General features: G+C 40.4%; 1 protein-coding gene across 1 annotated transcript in view; it reads right to left on the bottom strand.

Annotated features, from left to right (window-relative positions):
• prkcea (protein kinase C, epsilon a) overlaps positions 1-26,164 on the bottom strand; it is a 52,287-nt gene that overhangs the window by 16,737 nt on the left and 9,386 nt on the right. The window contains exons 2-4 of the mRNA XM_069664602.1: positions 8,486-8,549; positions 1,657-1,822; positions 1,516-1,550 (exon numbers count right to left, since the gene is read on the bottom strand). Coding sequence (XP_069520703.1) covers positions 1,516-1,550; positions 1,657-1,822; positions 8,486-8,549 — 265 coding nt within the window. The remainder of the gene's footprint in view (positions 1-1,515; positions 1,551-1,656; positions 1,823-8,485; positions 8,550-26,164) is intronic.

Here is a 26,164-nt window from a genome sequence, read left to right as displayed (position 1 = left end):
ACCAGACAACTTTCGTAACCTAGCAACTAGGAATGGGTATCATTAAGATTTTAATAGTATTACTACTCTTATTGATACCGCTTAACGATCCGGTACTTTAACGGTATTCTTATTGGTTCTTTTTTAAGAAAAAACCCCAAAAGAAATTAAGAACAGAATTAAGATCACTTTATTTTCTGAAGTACAATAAACAATTATTCACAGCAAAAGAAACACGGTGTTTCTTCACTATTAAAGACTCTAATGTTGTGATGATGGAAATATAAAAGAAATTTGGCTGGCTGGTAGTGGGCGGGGCTTATCAATTAACCCGGTTCCTCACGTGTGCTAAGTCTGCTGGGTAACAGCGTCCAGAGAGAAGTGTGGCGCATGTCTCTACCTGTATATGAAGCCCTTCAGACAGCTGTTTGGACAGATCGCTCGTGTTTCCGCCCTTAAACGCAAAAGTGTTGTTGCACTTGTGGCAACGAGCATCGCCGGCTTCGACTCTGGTGAAGTGTAACTCTCTTGTGTGTGCGCGCTGTAGCATGTGTGAGAGAGAGCTGCCCCTGCCCCTTGCACACAGGTGAAAGAGATCTCTCTTCTGGATAGGATTATGCATCACAGACGAATGTCTTAATCTTATTGCAAATTAGAAACAATTGCTGAGATTAAATTTGCAAGATTTTTGAACGTTTTTGTAGCAATAATAAACCGACATTTATCTACAAATACCGAAAGCAGAACCGATGACGTCGGAGTTTATCAATACTGCGGGGCCTGTTTAATACCGGGCTTCGGTACCCATCCCTGCTAACAACAGTAAGCGCCGGCGAAAAGTGCTCCCAAATTGAGCTTGTGGGCGATGCCAGCGCAGAAAACGCCGTTAGTGGACACAGTTGTTTATTATTTATGTTGGGGTATTTAGAAAGAGACACAACAATCCTGGTGCTCTGTGAGCTCAGCAAATTGGAGAGCCTCATCATAGCACTGATATGAAGGAAAACTTGAAACAAAAGCATCCCAGAGTGCTTTGCTAAGAAGGTAGCAACCGCAAGACCGCACCAGTTTACCCCAACTAAGCATGATACGTTTGGATTATGAACACACACAACATGTTTTTGTGCGGAGTTATTGAACATTACACCATGTGTCAACTCTATCTTTATACTTCAACAGCCGTGTAAGCGTGACAAAACGCCTTAAACTAACCTCACAGACTGCTGTTAGAGTGAGTCAATGTTGTCAGTCAGTAAATCTTCAAGTAAATTAGTGATTACTTAACTGTATATGAAAATAACAGAATATAATGTAGTAAAAAATTCATCAATGTAACTTGTCACTGTTGGCTGCAGTCCTATTCTAGAGGATGATGGAGTACTGTAGTGTACGTAAGGCTCTGGGTGATGGTGGCTTGTGACCAAATCACAGCTGTCACTCAGCAACCTGTGATCCCTCTTGTGTTCTCGTGCTTTAATAAAACATGACGTGCAGCGTTACTTGAGAAATTAGAAGCCGCCAGAGAAAAGTACTCACCCTGACACTGGTATCCCTGCTTCCCCAGCACGCCCCTATCAGATCACACACACACACAGAGGAGTCAGCATCTCAGACAGGATGGTTTAATGAGGTAACAGCAGGTCAGTTCATGTGTGTGTGCTTGTGTGTGTGTGTTACCAGATAAAATCTCTGCAATGTGAGCAGTAGGTGGGTTGTCTCAGGTAGGTGGCCATGAACTTGTGTCCGTTGACTTGATGGACGCGCCTTCGGACGGCGCCCTGTCGCCGGCGAGGACCGATCCTCTCTCGAAACACCCGCTCCTCATTGTCGTTGGTCCCCGAAGCTGTCAATCAAATAAAGACAAATTAATCAACAATAATAAAAAACAAAAAAGGAATGTGGGGAATGAGACGTTTTTGTGAGTCACTTCAGATGAAAATGTTTTCTTACGCACGTCGATTTCACTTCCTGACATGGTTTGTACAAATAAGGATCATTTGTATCTTGTTCCTCAAGATGTTTAATCATTCAGCGGCCTCTCATCTTCCTTTACCCCCCTCCCTTCCTCTTCCTCACAACCGCCCCACACCTACCAGAGGCCTATGCATACGTACATGCACACTGCTATTTATACTCCCATGTGTGGGCACTTAAACGAAGGACAGCATATTAAAATACTCCTCCTCCTCAAGCGAGCAACATCCAAGCAGCCGTTCCCTTCCTCTCCGCATCTCCCCGGAAACACAAACGCTTTCCGAGGGTAACCTTAAGACAAGAGAACCACCTCCACTCTCCCTCCCACACACACACACACTCCTCCTCTCCGTGCTGCTGTCCTAGTTTGCCTCTCTTTCACTCTCCCTCCATCCCTCTCCTGGGTGCGTTATACATGTGGTTACTGCTGAGCCTCTCCAGAGTTCGATTACAGACAGGCTGTCTAGGGACCGGGTGTGTGTGTGTGTGTGTGTGTGTAGGAGTGAATGTGAGTGAAAGTGTGTGTTGGTGAAAGAGAGGAGAGACAGCTTAACAGGCCATTATTGGGATCACTTTGTTTTTACATAATACATCATCCATCTGTCCAGGACACACACGCACACGCTGATAAAGAGGGGTGATGAGGCATTACAGCAGTTAAGAGCGGGCGTCGTGGAGACAGGCGTACGCCGGTCCCGCTGAAGGAGACGAGCGTCCAACAAACACACACGTACGGACAGACGGGAGAGTCAGAGCTGACACAAACATGATGGAGAGCAGCAGAGAGAGACGACAGAGCTGAACTACAGATGGAGGTATAAACAAATCTGACATTAATATGAATAACAATACGACGGTGGCAGCTCTCCATCAGCTTCCGAAATAATGAGAATGAGTGGGATAGATGTGTGTTCAAAATCTACTGACGTTAGAGACTGATAAAGTACTGAAGAAAACAAACAACTTTTACTGAGAGAAGCTGAAGAATAACATTATTAATATGCTTTTGAGTTGAAGCACTTTAAGTTGTAGCTGATGTATTGATAGCACTAATAGAAGCTGGCAGTTGGAGCAGCTACTCTAAACCTGCTTTCCCACTGGTCAAAAAACCCGTTAACACTCGGCTTTTTTGCTTAATGGGAAAGGTTACAATCGGCATTCAGACCATCAAATGACTCTGCAGTAGACCCGGGTAATTATCACCTCGGCTCCAATCGGCATTGATGGGAACACAAAACCTGTGTCAACGCGCTAATCTCCGCCCCCTGTCCGGCGCGATGCTATGCTCTGTCGGTAACTTCTGCGACTCCTCGTCATCTCAGCTACAAATTCTGCCCGTCTCCGTCCGAGCAGCGCTCGAACATCGTTCCAAATTTGTCTGTGCCGAGTTTGATAAACAGACTGAGTGAGTAATAGAGACAATAAAGACCTAACCCCCGTAACATCTTCACTGTTTACTAACCCTGTTTCAGGCACGATTGTGACGTCAGACGGTGACGCAGCAGAAAAGACACCCAAAGGAGAATACTTTACTAGCAATGGGAAAAGAGACAATCGGCATCTATAAGGGTCTGAAAAACCCACGCCAACGCGCTAATTTCGGAGGGAAAGGGGTTTAATATTAAGTATCACTGTCGTAAACTTTGTGAAATAATATTTTAGGATTGAATAAAAATAAAAAAACAGAAAGGCAACATTTTCTTTGAAGCTTTAGGCAGAAATAGCTGAGGTTAAGCCCTGTGTCTACTAACGAATCCTTTCCATCGTTTTCACAGTTTTTTTTGTCAAATTTCCTTGAATAAAAGTAAATATAAAGCATACAGAACCATTTAAAACAGACTTAAAGTTCACTACTGAGGAAGTGGAAGCACTCTGTAATTGACAAAAACTCACAGTTGCTAAAGGATTAAAATAACAGAAACCTGAAACTAAAACTGGACACTGCAAAGAGTTAAAGTGGTAGTCTAAGTGTTCCCCTCAATGTTGCATAAGATTATGAATATGTTTGTGCAATACAGTTTGAGTCTCATCCAAGTGTGATTTAAAGGTTAATATAGTGTCTGTCCCTTTCTCAGGCTTGTCCGACATAAATACAGTAAATAAGGAGGGAGTGAGACTTTAGTTTTTACTGCCAGGAAAGTTTAAGACTCTATTTTTCTTTGATGTAGTTCACTTATAAAGAAAAATCAGTGAGCGATTCATCATCCGTCATATTAATATGTTAGAAAAGACTCCTCTTACATTATGTTGTTAAAGCTTAAAAGGAGGAACACGTGGTCATTACTAGGAGCTGTACGTAGGAAAATACGTGATAGAATAAAGCAGCAATGCTTGAAAGTAAAAAAAAAAAAAGCATGTCTTCAGAAATTTTAACCATTATACCAATCCTATTCATGCATTCACCTTGAAGACGACAGAATTAGACTGACAGAGAGGCTAACTGAAGGGAGATATTTATAAAACTGAAGCAGAAGGGTTTTTTTCTGTGGTGTGGAGCTTGTTGGAGGACGGTGAGATATTTGTTTAATTCTTCTTAAGGACTGAGAAACAGCAACTTTAACACCATGAAGCATCTGAACATCGTCGGCCCTATAGGTAAGGATTTTGGTACTATTGGTGGTACTATTTGAAACTGTTGTTACACTTTTATTAAAAGCTTGCTTTTCCTGTAATGTCAACTTTAAATAAAAACATTCTTTGCCACTCCTGCAGGACGTGAGGTTTCTGACACGTGTTCCTTTAAAGGAAAACTTCCACTTGTTCCAAAAGACGAAGGAGACCGAAGAAAACTGAAACAATTAGATTCTTTAATAAACAAAAAACTAACTTTTGTCTTGACTTTAAGCCAACGTGCTTTTATATCATATTGGCAACGGTCAGAAAAACTGGTGAGCATGGGCCCACAGTTGCCACATCCAGCACTTTAATACACTCGACACCAGCATCCATTTACGACAGCAGGATTAAACAATTAAGGGAGCACAAATATCCTCATAAATCTGCTATGTTTCAATAAAAAATAAGAAAACAAATATTACATAAATAAATACTAAATTATATAAGTTACAACTATAATCAAATTAAGCACAATGTTAATATAAACCTCATCTTCTGTAAGGCTCTAACAATTCCCTGTAAAACTGTAAAACCAAATTAAAGGGGAGTCTGGTTCAGGAAACCACCTACGTATTTTATTGGTGTTATCCATATGTTTAGCTCTTTATGAAAGGAGTGGGACTTTAAAGGGGGGGGTTATGCTAATTTCCAGCTTCATAGAAAGAAACCCCGACCCTACAATGCCACTTTCTTCTGATTGGCCTGCTGAGGCTGCACTTTGTGATGTCACAAAGTACAGCGTGTAGAAAAAAACAGTGTGAAACCTGACGTTCACAGCAGCCTGCAGACATGCAACATACTTTTACCTACAGGTTTGAAAATCACCCACGTTTAGCCTTGACATCGAACATTGTAATATTATATATATATATAGTTCTTAAAATATAAATGGACTGTACTTATATAGTATATAGTAGCTTTTCTAATCTTTGCGACCACTCAAAGCTGCTTTTACACAACATATCACATTCACCCATTAACACACACATTCACACACACAGTCATACACTGATGGCAGAGGCTGCTACGTAAAGTGCCCAACTGTCAATCAGTCATCACATTCATACCCGTTGGCTATGCCACCGGGAGCAATTTGGGGTTCAGTGTCTTGACTACACTTCGACATGTAGCCTGATGGAGCTGGGAATCGAACCCCCGACCTGATGACTGACTCTACCAATGAAAAAACACATCTTCTAAAGATTTCTATGGCTGCAAAAATGACTAAATTCTTGCTACAAAACAACCCTCCAAAAAAATCCCTTCAACAGAAGCAGCTCTTTTAGCTCGAAGGAGAAAATTACTTTCCGTCTTCAATTTTCAAAGGAGGTTAAGGATGAATACTTTGAATTTTGCAGTGAATTCTGACAATTTGTCTCTTTTTGTGCATCTGAATCCTTTCATTTGCATTTTAAACTATTTATTTCTTCTTTCACTGATTGTTCTTTAACGTCCCCATCCTCATCTGTTCTCTGAAAACCTCCGCTCATTTAAAGTGCTCAATCATCATCACGTTTATCTTTAAAATGTAAGGAATGTAACATGAAAATACTCAAAAGGAAGACAAAAGGGTGAAGAAAGAGAGAGCGGGGAATCTAGAAACACAGAGGGAGAGACTGCAGATGGTCAGATTAGGTCAGATTATTGTCCGTCTCCTCCTGAGACCAACAGATGCACAAGGATGGAGCGGAGGAGAGAGGAGGAAAGAGGAGGAAAACAGGAAAAGTACGAGTCCTTCCAGCATCTGAAGCAGCAGAGAACAGATTGCACCAGGGGAAAAAAAATAAATCTGCTAAAAATACCACCTCTTCCTCTAGTTCTCACCCTCCATCTCTCCATCCCTCCTATCAGCAGACACACGCACGCACACACACACAAACACACACACACACTTGTTTTTATCAGCATACATTAACGTGACGAGCACTCGAGCCAGCTGAACCCAGGGAGGAAGTTCAGGAGTGGGCGGAGAGTGGGTCGTGAGGTCACAACAGAGTGTCCAATCATCGATGAGGAGGGCAAGACACGGACGCCTGAGTCTGCATATGTGTGTGTGTGTGTGTGCGTGTAATCCGTGGCTCAATCTCACCTACTATTTTAAGACTCCCTCTCTCTGCAATCTCCACTGCTCTCTTTATCCGTCTTTACATACAGGAGCTATACTCTGTGTTATACTGCTGGGGTGCTACTCTACACCCACACACACAAACAAACACACACACACTGTATATTCATTTCCACTAGCACTAGAAGGCAGACAGCCTCTTCTATTTATAAGCAGGTGTGAAGAAACACAGGTGCAGGTGAAAATCACTCTTATCAAGCGGCGTGCACACGCACGTGTGTGTGTGTGTAATTGAGAGAGATATTCTGGATGTTTCCAGGTTTAATCGGTACAAACAAATACAGGAAGGAAATAGAGACTTAAAGAGAGGAGGGGAGGTTGTATGGATGCTGTTTAGTAACTTTAGAAGAAAACAGGAAGAGATAAAGCTTTTTCATTACAGTAATCTTTACAATGTACATTATTCTCCCCCATAGAGTTTTGTTTAATCCCGCCCTCCAGTGCTGTGATTGGCTGGTACTGGCTAGAAGTACTGTGTTGCAGTTGGCAACTTTTGATGCTGTAAACCTGCAGTAATGACCAAGGATGTACATGTAATAATAGTAAGTTTATTGGTACAGACAAAACAACAACAACAAAATAACAACGGGTTATATGCGAGATAAGTACTACTACTAAAACTATTACACTGTAAATTCTAACAAGTTAAGTTCACTTAAAAATAAGTGATTGTGTGTTTAGCATGAACATGCCGTATTTAAGTAAGCTGTACTTTTTTGAAGATGTGAGCTCTTATGCTGCGTTCAAGACAACTTGGAAGTCAAGTTTTTCCGACCTCCAACTAGAAAAATTTCTCTGGAACGCCATTCAAAGTCGGATTTCGGTAAACTATCAACTGAAAAGCAACGTTATATACAGTATATATGTATACATATATATATATATATATATATATTTGGCTGCATGTAACTCATGTTCTGCATGAAAATGTGTATAAGAAATGTCACTAATGTGATAAGGCAGCTGGTTACTATAAATAATCACTGAAAGAAAGAAACATCATTTTGCCATGGTCGGCCATGTTTTTTATTTGCGTTTGGCATCGTGCACCTGGAGTGCTCTGAGGATTGAAAGTCGGAAATTTTGGACAGTTGTCTGGAACGCAGCATTAATGTCTCCAAGTACACTGTAACACCTGATGAGTTAGATTAACTCAAACCATCTGAGGAAAACAAACTCTTTTATTTACTGTTAAGGTAACTTAAATGAAGTTACCTTTTCCATTAAGTGTGATGAACTTAAAATAAGTGTTTTAAACTTATCAATTAATTAAGATTAGTGAAGTAGTTTATCTCAACTTAAAAATCTCCTGTGTCTGCTCATTTCAATTGAGGAAACCGATTACCTTAAACCTTTTAAGTTGCATTCACACAAAACAAATAGCGTAAAATTCGGTCTGTAAGACAAACTTTGAATACATTTTTTATACAAAATTTTTAGGTTTTTTTTCAATAGCTTCTATGTCATGTGACCCAGTGTCCTCAAATCAGTGTCAGATGTTAATGCTCACTTGGACAAATAAGACACACCTCATTACATTAGATCATATTGCTGCTAATATTTTATATTAATGCATTTTGTTAACATTAACATAATGTTAAATGTTTGGAAACCAGTTAAAACCTCCTCACAGTAGGTTTTGGATATCTGAACATTGATGCAGAGGATGTAGACGTGGGGATATTCTGTTGCATCTGCTTTATGGTTTAACAATCCATGTTTAGTCCCATCAGCTATCATCGACATTGAAGCCTTCTGTTAATATCTAAACGTATATTGAGGGAGTTTTACCTTCAGTGGACGATCCGGACAGATCAATGACCACGTACACCTTCCCCTCCGGCTCCAAGTCGATCTGCAAAAGCAAAGAAAGAGAGAAATTGCGAGTAAATAAGAGATAAATAACACAGCTGAGCAGTGAGAGCAGCGGGGAGCTTTCAACATAAACACACCAGTGAACACAGAAGGGTTCATTATCATCATTACCAATACAGTCCTCCCTACCATTTACACCATTATCAGCATTAACAACCACCATCTTTATCACTGCTTTTATCTCTTCCCGCTGGTTTACTCCACTTAATTTGTAACTGATACGATATCTAGGTAGTTATTTCTAAGGACCAAGCTCTGCATTTACAGCCGGTGTTTATAAGCATTCTCATAGTCTTAAATCTGCCTTTATGATCCGATCTCAATGTGCAGATTAGGCAGGTGGAGCTGACTGCATCTCAACAAATATGACACGACCCTCAAGGGAGGTGATGCTGCTGAATCGGCTCGACTTATTTGGCTGAGGAAGGGGTCTGGCTTTTTGCAGATCACGCTCAAACAAGAAGGAGCTCAATCTGTTTGTATGAACGTGATCTGCTCTATTGTTATGTGTGTTACGGTGGATTGCCCCCCTCCGGGTGGGGAGTGAGTCTCTGCCTCAAGTGAAGGAGTTTAAGTGTCTTGGGGTCTTGTTCACGAGTGAGGGTAAAATGGATCGTGAGACTGACAGGCAGATCGGTGCAGCAGTGATGCGGGCGTTGTACCGGACCGTTGTGGTGAAGAGGGAGCCGAGCCTGAGGGCAAAGCTTTCGATTTACCAGTCGATCTACGTTCCAACCCTCGTCTATGGTCACAAGCTTCGGGTAGTGACAGAAAGAATGAGATCGTGGCTACAAGTGGAGATTAGTTTCCTTTCGGAGGGTGTCTGTGCTCAGCCTTAGAGAGAGGGCAAGGAGCTCGGAAATCCAGGGGGAGCTCGGAGTAGAGCCGCTACTCCTTTGCATAGAAAGAAGCAAGTTGAGGTGGTTCAGGTATCTGATTAGGATGCCTCCTGGATGCCTCCCTTTGGAGGTTTTCCAGGCACGTCCAACTGGGAGGAGACCCAGAGCTCGCTGGAGGGATTATATATCCGGTCTGGCCTGGGAACGCCTCGGAATCCCCCAGGAGGAGCTGGAAAACGTTGCTGGGGAGAGGGACGCCTGTGTCACCTTGCTGAGCCTGCTGCCACCGTGACCCGGCCCCGGATAATCGGAAGACAATGGATGGATGGATGGATGGACTTAAACAAAGAGATCAATCCGTTTGTAAGAACATGATCTTGTTTATTGTTATGTGTGTTACACCAAAATTATCATGTTTTTCCTCATCCAGGTGATGCACACAAATGCACATTACATGTTAAAAGCAGCTTTCCAACCATATTGTTGCTCACAAAGCAGCAGCATCTTTGTCAATCAATCTTCATCTACATGGCGCCAAATCATGACAAAAGTCAGGACAATACAAAAAGTGCAGGTCTAAGCCGTACTCTTTAGAGAGAGTCAATATTAATTCACCACTGAGCAAGCACTTGGCAACAGTGGCAGGAAAAACTTCCTTTCAACAGGCAGAAACCTCGAGTTATTGGTGAACAGTCATCTGCAGCGCACGGATGGGCCGAGAGAGTGGGAAAGAGGGAGAGGCAGGGAGAGAGAGATGGATGGAGACAAATTTTGCATGCTCTTGCAGCTTGGCTATTTGGTCCACAAATACAACATCTACATGATGCGTACCTTCATTATTAGACAGCGCTAGTACTTAGGAAACTCTAACGACGGCTAACGACTTTCGCTTGAATCACTTTACAAGTGAAAATATGTCTAATGATTTAATGTCTGATGGTTCAAGCTTCTCAAGTTAGAGAATCGGCTGCTTTTTCTTATATTAAAATAAATTGTCTCATCTTGGTTTTAACTGTTGGTTAGAAACAACAACAAATTTGAGGATTTTATCTTGACCTCAAGAAAAGTTTCTACTGGAACGAGCAGGTTTTGATTTTATAGACCGAACAGAGAAAATAGAGAAAAAATTGAGCAGAATCAGAATCAAATATTTGTTTGCTATAGTAAGTACTTTCTAATCTCAAGTATTAAAGTTAAGGATTTTCATTTAAATAAATGTCTGTTAAGTCACTGTCTATCAATGGTGACTGAGCTTATGGCCCACTAATGAAAGCCTTTGCATTTGCAGTATTACAGGCTGGGTGTCTGTGGCGACATTCGCTGAAAAAATCACAAGCGGCGCCCAGTTAGTGACACATTTTCCATCAGCCAGCAGTGGTCGGTCTGCCAGAGAGGGTAGGCGGAGCTAAGCGGCTGCTTTTCCGCTCTCTGCAAGTGTTGTGAGTAAACAGTAATCTACTATGGCTGAACAAACAAAGAAAAGATGGATGACTACAGATACAACTTCAACAATAAGTGAAAATCCAAAGAAAAAGAAAGAAACTCGACGCTCAGATGAAGCAAACAGTCTGAAAAGGAAAGCGACCGTCAGCGAGGAAAATCAAGAGTTACAACCGGAGCCAACCGTGGACGTCACACATGAAACACTGTCTGGATATCTGGGACGTGTGCTCCCGCAATTACCGTTAATCCCCATAGGTGCCGCCAAAGAGAACGAAACCGAGATCTTCGAGATTATTACTTTAATATGTATTGAGGGTAGGGTGGACTTGTGGTGAATATGAAACTGGAAAAATTGTGGTAAAATTTGCCCGTTACATGATGAAAATAGAGACACAAAAAATGAAGAAACTTCAGCGTCAGCTCAGCGGTTAAATTGCACGGCCCATGTACAGAGGCTACAGTCCTCGATGTGGCAGCGCCAGGTGTAACTCCCACCAGTGGCCCTCTCACATTTTGATGGATGGCAACTCAAGCCTCATATAAAAAGAGGACTGACATTTTACAACTTCCAGATGTTAGATTTTAAAAATATAATACATATTAAAGAGAAGAAGCGGTGGTTTTGTTAGGAGCACAGGTTAAGAATATTGTATTCATAGTGTTGCAAGAGGTAAGTCGACCAACTGGCCCATTTATCCCGATGCCCTTCCTGCTCCGGTGAAGATAACATTGACCACCCAGTGTGTGCAGGAGTGTTTCATTTACATACAGAGATTAATAAGGTATAACATTAACTGTCTGCATGTTATCAGAGTGGATTTTATGTTCGCAAAGCAGCAATAAAAACGTTCAGGCTGCACAATCCCTAAAAACAGCTAACTATATATAAATTATTGTACTGGCACGTAAAGCGCACAAATCAGCGTCCCTGACAGAATGTTCCTGAGCTGTGAAGAGTTTGCAGCCAACAGATCTGCAGCATCGCATGTTGGACAAAGTAAAGCTGGTGGAGACTCATCCAAAGCTCGTATTTTTAGACCAGCAGCGAGCCCACTCCTCTCTGTGTCAGCAGACTGTAAAACGGTAGGAATTGATATTTTTTTGCTTTGCTCACAGGTGGTGTTAAGAGATGCCAGAAAACTGACTCGATGTTGGAGGGTAACTGAAGGTGAGTGAAGCTGCTGAAACACGGGAGGATGGCACCAAGAGATTTATAGCATATGTACTGTAATTGCAGCTGATTAAATCACCATATTTATTATAAACAGCTACAAAGAGAGGTTATGTTTTCTTTGATGTTTGTTTGTATATTTGCAGGCAGGATTATGGAAGCAATACTCGCATGATGTTTACGAAACGTGTTGAGAGGGTGAAGCACGCCCAGCTAGCAGGGAACGTTCCCATAACGTTGGCTAACATTACCTACAAGTTCTAATTATTTTTTGAAAGAAAACGTTTTAATTTAACATTCAAAGAACGTTTTATAGATGTTTTCAAATAAAGTTCTTGTAACGCTAAGACAAAACGTTTTAACAGCAACATTCTGAAGATGTTTTCAGGATGTTATTGAGGCCTGGGACGTCAGAACGCCTTTTATAAAACATTCGTTCAACATCACAGATCAAAGGTAGAACATGCTCACTGAAACATTCTAAGGATCTTTTCAGGATGTTAGTACGGCTTGAAGGATCAAGAACGTGATTTATAAAACGTTCCTGAAATGTGATTTGAACGTTCATTGCAACTTTCTAAAAATGTTTTCAGAGAACGTTCTCCTACTGTTAGAGGGAACTTCCTGGGAACCAAATAAATAACTTCCTGCTCAAAACATTACCAGAACATCGCACGTAACATTCTCAGAACGTTCTTAGAACAAAAAATTTGCAGCTGGGCGGGGGCGAGGAAGAAACTGTGGACTACATCGGGCTGCTTCGATTAAAATCCCTAAAAAATGATCTTTTAAAACAAAAGGAGAAATAAGTCTTCTTTGTAAACTGCAGATTTTAGTAACAATTTGAAATTTGTACATATGAACATGATAATAACGCTTTTATTGGTTCAAACATTTCTATGAAGCTCTAGCATATATATCTCATACCATTCTGCTTACACTCCCCTCTTGCACGCTCACTCTTATTTTCCTGCACTCATCAGCTGTTCTCATCACCTGGTCACATCTGTCCAATAGCTCTGCAGCACATCGTTTCATCTTGCTGCTGTCTTTTTAAATATGGCTTTTCTCTTCCTCCAGTTCATTCATGCCGTCCTTATGTGCGACCCTCCACCTCCCCATCACCGCCCAGTCTTCATCATCAGCTCATCTTCTAAGCAGCCTCAGATGACATCATCAGCCAACACCTCCACCACCAGTGTTCGGACTCCATGGGGGGGAATAGACCTTGCGGCCGTTCAGGGCCCTTCGATCACCATATCTCCCCGTAGAGTCCGAGCGCCAAAGACTTCTGACCTTGATTCATGATAACATCATCATCGTAAAATAAATGTTCTTCCTTACTTTATCTACTGGTCTCTCCTGATTGAACTATAATAAGTTGCCTTTCACACAAGCACTGCACTGAAAATTTCTCGAAATTGTCCAAGTGGGCTGCATGTGTGAACAAAAACCGCAAATTTTTTTGCTGACAATTTCCTGCAAGCCTCCCAGTAAAATGTCCGGAAGAATTCGGGGTGAGTCGATGTAAGAGCGCAGGGAGGACGTTGAGTGGGCGGGTCGATGACGTCTGTATCATACGACCGGTGTGAAACCAGAAGAGCGGCACATAACAGGATGAGTAAAAACCTTTGAGGTTGAAGAAGAAGGATCATTTACAAGACGACAACAGCAAAGATTGGAGAGATGAAGAGATCCGGGAGCTTCTGGCTGTGAGGGCCGACGCTGGAATTGTTGGCCAGTTGCGTGGTACTTTTTACGTCATGTCACCCCCCTCGTCCAACAGGGAAAATCTCCTGCTGAGGGACATGTGTGAAAGGGTCTTTAAATTTTCTGGAAATTGTCAATCATGCATGCGTGAAAAAGGCAAAACCAGTATAGGTATCAACATCCACAATGTCCTAAAATGGGGTATGGGGTATTGGCGGGTATCAATGAACCAATCTGATAACATCATTTATTGGTGACAGCACTTGCACATTTGCATACCATAAATAACTGCACCTGACACCTGCACTCTCCCACTGCCCCTCTATCATTTTGCAGTAATTAAAGGAGATATTTAGAAGCCATTAGAAGCCTTTTAGAAGACATGAAGAGTTCAATTTGTGTGAGCAGGTGTCATCAAAATAGAGCTTAATTTATTCTGAGAACTTCACAAGCGCACAGAACAAAAAGAAGTGTTCCTGCTCAGTCAGTACAACATAGGATCTGCATACGCACATACTAATTCCACGAATAATGACATCATCCCACTTCAGTATACATGCAGTAACGGAGATTAGAGCGAGCGCAACAGAGAGCGCTAGAGAGAGACAGACGACACAGGAGAAGAGAGAGTGCAGGAGAGAGTGAGAAAGAGAGGTTTAAATCCTTAGTTAAGCTCTGGGACAGCAGCAGATCCTCTTATGCAACAGTCAGACTCACACACAGGCAGCAACACACACACACACATACAGTACATGTCCATGCATTGCTGAACATGAGACAGAAAGATCGCACTGTAACAAATACTAAACAGGCCAGGACAATTAGACACACTGCATATAGAGTGTAGCCACAGCAGCAAAGTTACTAAAATGCTCGCTGTTATGATATAAATAATGTGAGTACACAGTTGGAAATATTTAAACATCTGCAGGTGAAATACAACAATTTAAAAAATCTTCTATTAGTTGTTGACTGGATATTTGTCTTAATTTCAGTCCCTTAAAATGATCACTGATTGATCAAAAAAACTGCCCAGCAACAGTGGAGAAAAAAATATTGTGGGAAGAAGAAAAAAGTATCTTCCATCTTTTTCCTTATATCATAAATATCTTTTGTTTCCTTAAAATATAAATCAAATGGCAGCTTACATTTTTTTTCCATTTTCCCATTCCCCATTGGATTAAAGGTTAGGTGGGAAAGTGAAATTAAGAAAGGAGACATTAAATTCAATTACCGCAATTTCTTTATGTCGGGGGGCTGGTTTAGCTCAGCGCTTAAATTGGCGTCCCATATATAGAGGCTACAGTCCTCTCTCTTCCCACTGTCCTCTTTCTCAACAAAGGCATAAAAGGACAAAACTTATAACTGATCTTTATATAAAAAAATGTTTATGTCATGTTTGTGAAGCACAAAAAAAGTGGATTGTTTGTAGAGACATTTAAAATTAAGGATTTTTTTAAGACCTATTCAATCAGCTTTGCATTATTTTATGGTGCCTTAAAGAAGTATCAAGACCTGCTGAAATTAAACGTTTGTGAAATACAGTCTGCAGCTATTTTTAATGGAATACAGGGCTTTTTAAGCATAAGTATTTCGTTGTATTCGTTGTTCGTCGTATTTTGTTATGTATCGTCTCAAATTGGATATCTTTTGGTTTTGGACTTTCCATTCAACAAAACAAAACATTTGAAGATGTATCCTTTGGGCTCTGGGGAGTAGTCTTTATTGATTTTCTGACATTTTCTGATAATCCAAAAAGTATAAATATATAAACGTATTATATATATAAATATATACATATACTTATAATAGACATAACTTATTATAAACTATAATAAAGATAATAATTAATTTACTTTTTACTGTCTGCTGTTTAGTTATTGCTGTTATAATTTACCATACTTTGATGCATTGTATTTTTCCTTAGATACAGGCTCTGTTTGTTAATGTGTTTGAACTTGAAAAAGCAAGCGAAAATATTTTTTTTAAAGAAAGAAAATAATTACTTGCACCCTGAATTTCAAGGAATCCGTCTGAAGCTAAACACAATTAAAAGACAAGAAGATTGTATCAATTATGAGCATTCTTTACTCCCATTTTGGTTTATTCCTTCCATAATGTTCTTTTTTAATGCTTTTGTCATGTCATGTCATTGAGCTGTTGAATGTATGACAGGTGCTATACAAATAAAGTGTATTATTATTATTATCGGTACATGCTGTATCATCCTTTTATTGCATGTATAACAGACAACAGCAGCATGGGATTTGTGACCTATAAACGCCATCGGATTCTTCATGTCTACCCTTGAAAATGATGTGCTAATCCCCAAATGCAGCCTCTTGCGTAACAGCGCATCTCAGCGGGGATTTCAGCTGAAAGATGGACTCAGAGTGATTTGGAACACAGCGGAGCAAATGGACAGCAACGTCATTGATTTAGCGCTCGGATCCTGAGGTGGCACGTCGGCCAAAAAAGTGACAGCACCGCTCTCGCATTACAGCCGCTCGTCAGTTCGGCCGTGAGGTGCCGACAAGCTATATTTTTTCCTATCCTAATCAATAATAATCAGTTATACACGGATAGGTGTTTGTGGAGATAACTTGGACCATGCCAGTATTACATATCAGGCCGTAATAGAATCATAAATAAATGCACTTTTTCAGACATGAACACCAATAATATTTGATATATTTGGGTGCCATTTATAGCTTTTTTTCCTTTGCAGAAGGAATGGTTTCTACTGCATTCACGCCAATATAATATTGTAAAGCAATCCAGTAAAACCCATGATACAGTACATTAAAGTCGAGCTATAGATGATGCTATGCGAATACTCCTTTAGCGAACAAGATGGTGTAGTGCAAGTGAAATATTTGTGGCTACACAAGTCAATACTAGGAATTGGGACGAATACTCGAGTGCTCGCTGTTGACATCATTATTCGACTAACGTTACACTACACCTGCGCTTGCGTTGTTTTCAGCGACAGTAGTTTAACTCAGTTTCATGCACCATGTCAGCCGTGACCAGGAAAAGCGATGTCTGGAAGTACTCTGACAAAAAAAGACGACGATAACTTGCTGCAAGATATGTGTTGTTACACTATAGGAATACTAGTTTGATGCTTAACCACACACGGTTAAAGTACAAGGAGAAGCCAGCGGAGACAGACAACAGGCAGCCTCGCATCGCATCATTTGCTAGACCTGTTAGCACACGTCGTGATGATGATACTAGAGCGGAGAAGATTAGCCTGCTAATAACGGACATGGTAACTGGAGATATGCTCCCATGAAGTGTTATGGAAGGAGAAGGCTTCCGTGAGCTGATGGCGTTTGTTGAGCCGGAGTACAAGCCACCATCATGCCGAACAACAGCTACGAGAGTAGAAAACATGCGAGTTACGTGTTTAGCAACACAGAACAGAAGTCCATACAGTCCGCTTCTACTGTGACGTTTGACAATGAAATGTTACAACAGCTTTAATTGAAGGGGCTGTTAAGGTTGTTCAGTGCTTTTGGAATTGCACTTGCTTTCTATTGTTTATTTACAATAATGTAAAATTGTTAATGTTCTCTTACAGGCATACAGCCTACTATTTCCGGGCCGGGAGGTCCGTGTCCGACGTGTGTTTTTTTTTACGGTATATAAAATATATATATAATTTGCGAGTACTCGATTACTCATTCATAAGGTAATCAAATTACTCAAATACTGAAATCACTGGAAATGCCCACCCTTAGTCAATACTTCCCAAACTGTTCTAAGAAACATTAAAAGTTAAAAATGTATAAATGTATTTTCCGGCTCGATGCCTCAGAGAATGAAATCATCCTGGTTTTGTCAAACATCAGATGAAATACTACGCACTACACATCCCAGCTCTGGAGACACTGGTACAGTTGTATCCTCATAAGTCGTAAATTTTTAATGTATTTTACATTTTAAAGCATGAACTCTTTTTGTGCTTGAGTATTGTACTTATTATGTGTATTGTCTTTTATCAGGATCTTAAGTCTGTAATAAAGTTTTAAATTTGAATATTATTATTTTTCTTGATGAGATAACATGACAAAAAAGTGACGTGGAGAAAAAAGCAAAAGCTAGACAGTCAACGGTTACAGTCTGGGAGTGGAGATAAAAGATTTAATGACGTAACGCAAATGTGTGTGTGTGTGCACATGTTTGGATGTTTGGGTTGGAGGCAGTGATATTATCTGTGTTATGTGATCTAAAAGGTTTGCGTGAGTAGTAATGGTATCTCATGTGTGGGGGCGATTTGGGGGGAAAAGATGGGGAAAAATATAAAACCAAAGAACAATAATAATTTAAACATGTAAGTGTTATAGTAGATATTATTAAACAAAGTAACATAATATAACATGTAAATAGTACGTTATTTTAGATAGTTTTGATGGTGACGCAGATGTTACCCAAATAATAAGAGGTTTATTCGTATCACCAACACTGAAGCTTTAATATTTACTCAAATGATTTGTATGCCTTAGTTCAGACTCTGACCAAAATGTTAAATTAAAGTTCATCTAAAAGACTGCCACAGAAAATCCTGACAGATTATAGTCCAGTTAAACATTTATAAAGTCTCCTGTAATCACACATGACTGTTGAGTGCAGCTCCATTCAGTAGTGTTTCTGAATCAATAAATCCTTGTTCAATCTAAACATACGGATGACTTTAATATCTGACGCTGACTTTATCCATGCAGATATTTTTATGGTTTCCATTCCTCTACAGTGTAACCATGTTTCCTAGCAACAGGGATTACTATTGTTGCAGTGCTGCTTTTTTTTCTTCTTTGGTGGGAGCTTGTAAAATACTGTCACAGCACCGCTTACAGTGAATGCCAAGGGATGAATGTTTATGGTAAATAACTATTCAATAAATTAGATAATGAGCACCAAGCTAGTCCTTATATTAAATATGTTATTAGCATAATAACAGCTAGTTTAATGCACTGGGCTCAATGAGGACAGTTTGGGTATTTAAGATACGACACGAGAGAACTGATATAATTCCGAAAGAAATTCCAGTGCCAGATTGCTACAAAATAATAGTTATACAAAAAACAACTCAAGTACAAGTAAAATATAAAGCGTATATTGTTTAAATATAAGGGGGAAAAAATAGCACTCGGGATAACAGAGAGTATATGAACTGACCCTTTAACCTGCATTACCTTACTCTGCGCTCTAAAAGAAGATAAATACCTTTCTGTAAATTTACTAGTCAAATTCACACTAAATATATTTGAAGTAATTAAGGGACACAGTTGGACCTCACAACTTATCAGCCAGAGAAAAACTGGTGAAAACATTGGAAGAAATAAATACTGAGGTGTGTTTTTAATGTGCCAAGGTGCCAATGGAGTCATTCTGGACAGAATACTGGTGACCATATTGGAGCATTTAGCAGCTAAAGAGCCCATTTTTTCCTTGGTATTTCCATCAGTTGGCTAAAAACTCCCTCCAAATAAATGCTACTATTACACGACTTTGTTAGATACCTGATTTTGATGGGCTAGTTACGGCATTCCGAGGTCTGTTATTTCTTGACAACAGACGGTTGTTATGAGGAACAGACTGTTGCTAGGGATGTGGCTCTAATCACACAATCCGGAGGACTAACTGTAATCATATCAATCTGCCAAAAGAAGTCCAGTTAATTTGACGTCAGCTTGTTTACAGAGGGAAAAAAAACTGCTCTGCTCACCTTGTCAGGGTTCCATTCAGTCCTGCTTAACTTCTGAACAACTAAATACTGTAGTCAACTGTTATCTGATCTGGGGGGCTCCCCTAAGAAGTAAACACCTTAAAGTTTGTTTTTTGCACCAACAATATGAACTCTAAGTTACCAAAGCCAGCTAGGTTGACATTGCAACGCGTCATACAACAATGACAAGATGGCAAACGACAAGGTCGGAGCTGTTTGTTTGTTGTGTAATGTTTGCAATAATTACAACTTTTAGACGGTGTTTAAAGACTGCAGTCACCAATGCTGGATTAGTTCATGTGTACAACTAATCAACACACGGTCTGGACAACTTATTCAACATTACGGCACTCGGGGTTCTCTTTGCGCTAGGGGAGAACCTACCCTGAAGAAGGAGCTAAAAGGTTTCTCTAAAAGTCCTTTTAAGAACAAATATTGTTCCCAGTTCTTGCAGTGTGAACTCAGCAAAGGGGGGTTCCTCCAACTGTTCTTTAAACTGTAAAGAAGTTCGTCCTGTCCAAAAATTGCCTATCGAGTCACGGACTTCAGGCAGTAGGCCTCTTTCACAGCATACAATGTAACCTGTCATTGCAGTTAAAGCTCAGGTGTTACATAATATGGTCTCATTCCATGCAGGTGTCTTAGTGAGCCATGAGTGAGCTAACATGTATATAAACACAGGTTTTTACTTGAGTTACTACATGGAAATTAAAGCCTGTGTTATATTTGGAAAAACAACAACAATCTAACTAATAACATTAAAGTCGAGCTGAAACGGCATTCCTAGAGTATCTAGCTTCCGTATCGTGACGTATTTCTGAGTGAAACAGGACGTGCAGGCGGGACATATCATTAGAGGGATTTGATTTGATTGTTGAGAAGTGGGCGTAGACAGACGTTCTCCACAGCGCAGTAGCTAGCTAACTGACCGAGCGTTCTTGGTGCTCTGCGGGTAAATGTTGCAGATTGATTGGTTGAAATTGTTTGGTGCTAACTTACGTAAGCACGCATGAAATCTAGTTTTACCGGAAGAAAAAATGATCGGATTTTGATATAAGAATACGAAGAAATGGATTTTCTGTATTTTTTTGGCCTATATTGTCAAATAGATGCACAATATTACCGGGGATGTGATCTAAAAGGATTAAAATGACATTTTTCATTTAAAGGGTTGCATCATAGTTCTGATAGCCTGTGCTTTATCTCACAAGTCAACAGCTTTACAAGAGTCAACTTACAGTCTCCATTTTGTTATTCCAACTCACCTGTGTCTATTTGAACTGTCATTAACCATCGAATCCTGTCCCACCCTACAGCAGGTAACTCAGAATTAAGCAAACATTAACACACAGGTATTGTTTCAACTGGGTATTGTTCTTGGCCTTACCACAGGTGCTCAAACTAGTTTCATATCAGAATTTCAAGCATAGAATCACCTCTGGTCACGGATGGAGAATAAATAAATAATAATAAACCTTTATTTATATAGCACCTTTCTAAACCCAGGTTACAAAGTGCTTTACAACAACCACCAGCAGAGTTTGCTATGCGGATCTACCTTTTCCTTAAAGCTGAACTGACCGATGACAACCTGCTCAGAGGCAGAATGACAAAACTGAAGAACATAGTGGAGCATCTAGCAGCGATATAGCTAAATGTGTGCTTCAGGACATGGTGGTGACCAAAAACAGAGCTATAAAAGTGAATATTGAGTAAAAAGCAAATACCTAAAGTCAACACTGGTGGCTAACACGTTGCCTATACAAACTCAGGGGGGTAGTTTAATGGGCAAAAAGTGGCCTAAAATTAAATGAATGCAGCTTTAAATACCTGAGGTTTTATTGAGCTATTGCAAATCAACACAGCGACTAAATGAGAAGGATTGCTATTTGGCAATATTGGATTTACAAGATTTAGCATTAACGTAATATTTCAGATATATAATTCATCTGATAATGCAAGAATTCAAATTTGTTTGTTTGCTTCTTTTATGAATAACAGTTTCCCAATTAAATTTACAGAAATTACAGCTCCGGAAAAAATTAAGAGACCACTCAAGAGACCCTACTTCCAAATACAATATTCTCATTGAGGTCTTTTAATTGCAGAAAATGACGATTGGTTAAGAAAACCAAAAGATGCAATAAAGATGTTTTGTTTGATGGCTTGTGACCGTCCAGCTTCCTCTCCATCACATTCAGGAGGTTTTCAATGGGGTTCAGATCTGGAGATTGGGCTGGCCATGACGTGTACAGAGAGATGCTGATTTTAAGGAACATTTGGAGGGGTCTCTTGACGTTTCCCGAGCTGTTGATGTAATTTTCTACACAATTATAGTTCAGTCAGACAACTCGCGTTGTTTTAGTTCGGAAAGGTTTATTACAGCAGAACATAGCTTGTTTGGCGTCTAGGCTCCGACCTCATCACTCCTCGCTGATTTATTTTACATGCAGAAATTGAGGAGTGATGAGATAATATCTTAAACCCCCTATTTGGAGCCTGCGGGTGGATGCTGGGGTGGTGGTGGGGCTGAAAGTAGGAGCACAGTACTGATGCAGGGCAGCGATGGCAATGACAGAGCAGAGGGAGAGACAAGAAATCTTGCAGCTTAAATAGACCGCCAATTAATAGGAAGTGTTTGTCAGGTGATGTGGAAGTGATATCAATTATTAAATGAGTGCAGCTCGAGTTGTCTGCCTGAACTAGCTCGCAGGCGTCGCCCCATTATAGAAAATGGCATTAATTGTTTAATTCTGTTTTTTGTGAGTCCAATGCCATGTGATATATTTCCTTTTTGGACCACAAACTGAAGTTATTCATTTTTTATTATTAAAAAAAAAAGCGAGGCAGACGAGGCAGATAGCTGTTCAGCATGAGCCTGGGTCTGCTCGAGGTTTCTGCCAGTTAAAAAGAACGTTTTACGTTGACACTGTTGCCAAATGTTGCTCAGCGTGGCTCATGGTGGATTTATGGTGGGTCTCTCTCTAAACGATATAACTAAGAGTACGTTTAAGACCTGCTCTTTTTGTGTCTTGGGATAACTTTGGTTATGATTTGGTATAAAAATTGATTGACTGAAATTGATCTAAATTGCACTACATTAATTTTCTTTTGCTTGAGAATTGGATCAATTCTATTTATAATTTTCAGATCATATGAAACCACACATACCATGATATAAGATTTTACCCCCTCTGCTATACGGAAAGTCACGTGACTTGGATTTAACCTGCTGTGTACCGACACACACATGCACTGAGCTTCCCCGCCCTGACAACGAAAGCTGGGAGGAGAGAGCGAGCTGGAGAATCTAGTTCGCCTCATTAATCTTGTTAGTCCAATTAGGACACCGATACAGCCAGGGAGACGGATAACTTCACAAACCCCCCCGCTCTCTCTCTCTCTCTCTTTATCACACACACAAACAGGAAGCTGAGTGTGTGTATAAGTTCTGTAACTGTCTAGGGATTTTAAAATGGACTTCAGAGAGGAGTTAGCTTTAAACACAAGTACGAGCTTAACTCTCTTGCTTTGGTGCAAACGGGCTCCAAACACACACACTGCTGTGTATAACAAAAAACCACACATACACACACCATATGCAGCACCACAGAGAGGCACTCAACCAAGCAGACAGGGCACTCAAAGCTTGCATTATATCAATACTGTGGAGCTAACCCCCTCCCACTCTCCGTCCATCTAGCTCGCTATCTCGGTCCAACCAGACAGCTCTGTGTGTCTCTCTCAGGAGCGTTTAGTCTCAGTGACAGCCTCCCACATCCATCTGTCAAATAACAAATTTCGGCTTTGAGAGAGCTCGACCGCGTTCACACAATGCCATGCCTGTGTGTGTGTGTGTTTGTCCTTCTTTCTAACAGTCCGCAGCTCAAGCGTGTCGGCCTGAACACACTCACACATGCACACAGGAGGCCCATGCTGAGTGAGACAGCATGAGAGTCATGCATCTTTAATGTAACATCACAGACGGCTAATAATGTAAGAGGAGCTGGGCTGTTTGGTGGGGGAGATGAAAAGAAAGGATGGGGAGCTTCAACAAAGCCTGTCCCAAAAGCAACCAGTGACGGGTCCAACTGTCCAGTGGCATCAACTAGACAAGAGGGAAATTAGATTTAAAAGGACATTCCTGATCAAATCATCCTCTCTGCTCAGTCATCTTCAAGCTCACAAACATTTAAGGCGACTGTGTGATATCCAGATGGACTGGCAGACGGCCCGATGAGCAGCCTCTGTAGACCAGACAGTCTTCACTGTTGGATCGGCCTAAATGAAAAAAGATTAAAACTGAAGGAAGCTAAATTAATTATTTTCAATTTATCAAACTCTCGGTCTTTGTAGGTTAGCTACATGGTAATAATTAGCAAAAAGAGAAGCAGTAAACTTGTGCTAGACATGATAACATTTTCAGCAGCTCTGTACTATCGGTATTTAATAATTGACTCTAGGTTTATCATGTCTCAAAGAGTAACAGCTTTCATATCTGACTCTCTAAAACCCCAGGAAATACAGTCAAGAGGTCTAGCTGCTTCTGCTAACGCTAGCTTCCTAGATTGACGAGACCCTAACGCCCCCATCTATAACTTTTAAAGCCTCACAAATTGGGAAGTTAGCTCATTCATTTTCGAGCATAGATTTAAATGAGATGATTTATACTATATTGTATTTGTCCATTAAGTAGCAAGGTGCCACAATCAGCTGGTTAGCTTAGCTTAACACAAACACTGAAAACTGGGGGAAACAGTTAGCATGTCTCTGCCCAACGGTCCCAAAATCCACATCCCACCTCTGAAGCTAAAAAACTTTTATACCTTGTTCATGTAATTCCTACATAAACCAAAGTATGGATCACATGGAAATGTGCCTTTTTATGAAGGTTACTTGACTACTGACTCTGAGTGGTTAATTCTAATGGTTAATTAATGGGCAGCCAGAGATTACTGTTCTTGGCCAAGAAGGAGTCCAGCACACAATCCAGCGTACAACTTCTGATTGTCATTCTAAGGTTTCATTCTTTGTCATTTAAACAAATACGTGCTAAAATCAGCGAATGTCTTTTTATTTATTTATATATATTTCAGGTGCTGTGTAGGTTTATAATGTTTCGGAAAAATGTTCATTTTTATAATCTGCATTCACATTTTGCCAAATTCCACAATGTGAGTTGATTAAATTTTTATCATCAAATTATCAATTTTGCCGTTTTTTTCCACATTGCCGAAATCATTGGGCTAAAGCTAAGCTAACCGTCTGCTGGCCGTTGCCTTATATTTAACAGACAGATATGCGAGTGGTATCGATCTATTCCTGGTGATAAGCTCTTTAACAGCAAAATGTTTTGCTTTAACGTCTTACTTGGTGATTCCAGCTACTGCTCAATTACTGTTAGCTCTGTCGTTAACACTTGTTAACCCCTAAGCTAGCTGCTAAATACCTGTCTCACAGCCTCATGATGCAATTAGTTGGATTAGTATATGTAGAGAAAGACTCACGTAGTGAGTGGGGGAAAAACACATCATCAAAACAACTAAAAGTGGTGTTATTTTCTTGACAAAATGTCACAGAAATTAAAGTTAACTACGGCTTATGTTGCTGAGGCTGTAAAATCATCCAAACTTTGATCAAATCAGAAACTTTATCTGATCAAAGGATAGGCAAACTAAATTAGAAATATTTCTGTAATACCGTATGTGCTAAAGACAGTTGGTGATTGGCACCAAAAGAAGTATTGAGGCTCAATACCAAGCCCTACTCTCTCACTATAGATAAGACAATCCTGGTTTACAATACTTATTTTCCCACTACCTAAGAAAATACTATTATTCTACAATATCATAAAAATCATGGCTCTGGGAAAATGTCTCTCTTGGGGTCACAAAAAGACCAACAGTGGGCGTTTCACCTGCTGTCCCAGAGGCCTCGTATATCCTCCCATTTCTTCCCTTTCACTGAGAACATGCATTAAACACCCTCCAGCACACACTCACACACCAAAGGGTGACCTGATTTGGCATCAGTGGGCAAAGCACTGTGATTATCGTTGTGTGTGTATGTGTGCGTGTGTGTATTATAAGGGTGGCAACAGCAGATCTTAAATCTAGTCTGTCCTACTTAACCAGCCGGTCAACAAGGGGTGGAGCCTATGATGCTATTAAACTTGCTATAGTGAGGGGATGGAGGCTGGGGTGAAGGAAGAAGAAAGGGCGCTAATGACAATAGGGTGTTGACCTCAATGATGGTCAGAGTCATGTATTGGGGGAGGATAGCATGTGTGTTATTGTTTATAATGTTATCATGATCATAATGGATGATGTATATACATTTAACTTGGTAATTTCCATCCTAAAATTGACGCTAAAAACGAAGCCATGCATCTCATTAAAAAGGCTGTACTATTAGCTTAGAACGTGCTAGGCTAATTGGTAAACTACTACAAGCTGTTGGGCTAATAGCTTACACACACAAATTAGCCAGGCAAATACTAGCATTAGTCAGTCAACTGTGCTTTTCTTATTTCCTCTGTACAGTGCCACTTAATCCCCTGGCATTTTGTCATCAGGGTGGCACATCATTTCACTCAATAAAGATGTGTTAAAAGAGGGGAAAAGACCCTATATGCTACCTAAACGTTGGTTAGCAAGCCAGTTAGCAACAGAGCCAAGAGGACACTAAGTCTATGGAGT

Source organism: Semicossyphus pulcher, unplaced genomic scaffold, assembly GCF_022749685.1.
Source record: "Semicossyphus pulcher isolate SPU_LCO1_2020_fin unplaced genomic scaffold, fSemPul1.0.p SCAF_16, whole genome shotgun sequence".
NCBI classification, from domain to species: Eukaryota; Metazoa; Chordata; class Actinopteri; order Labriformes; family Labridae; genus Semicossyphus; species Semicossyphus pulcher.
The sequence above is the reverse complement of the archived record's forward strand: the minus strand, read 5'-3'. Positions and strand labels throughout refer to the sequence as shown.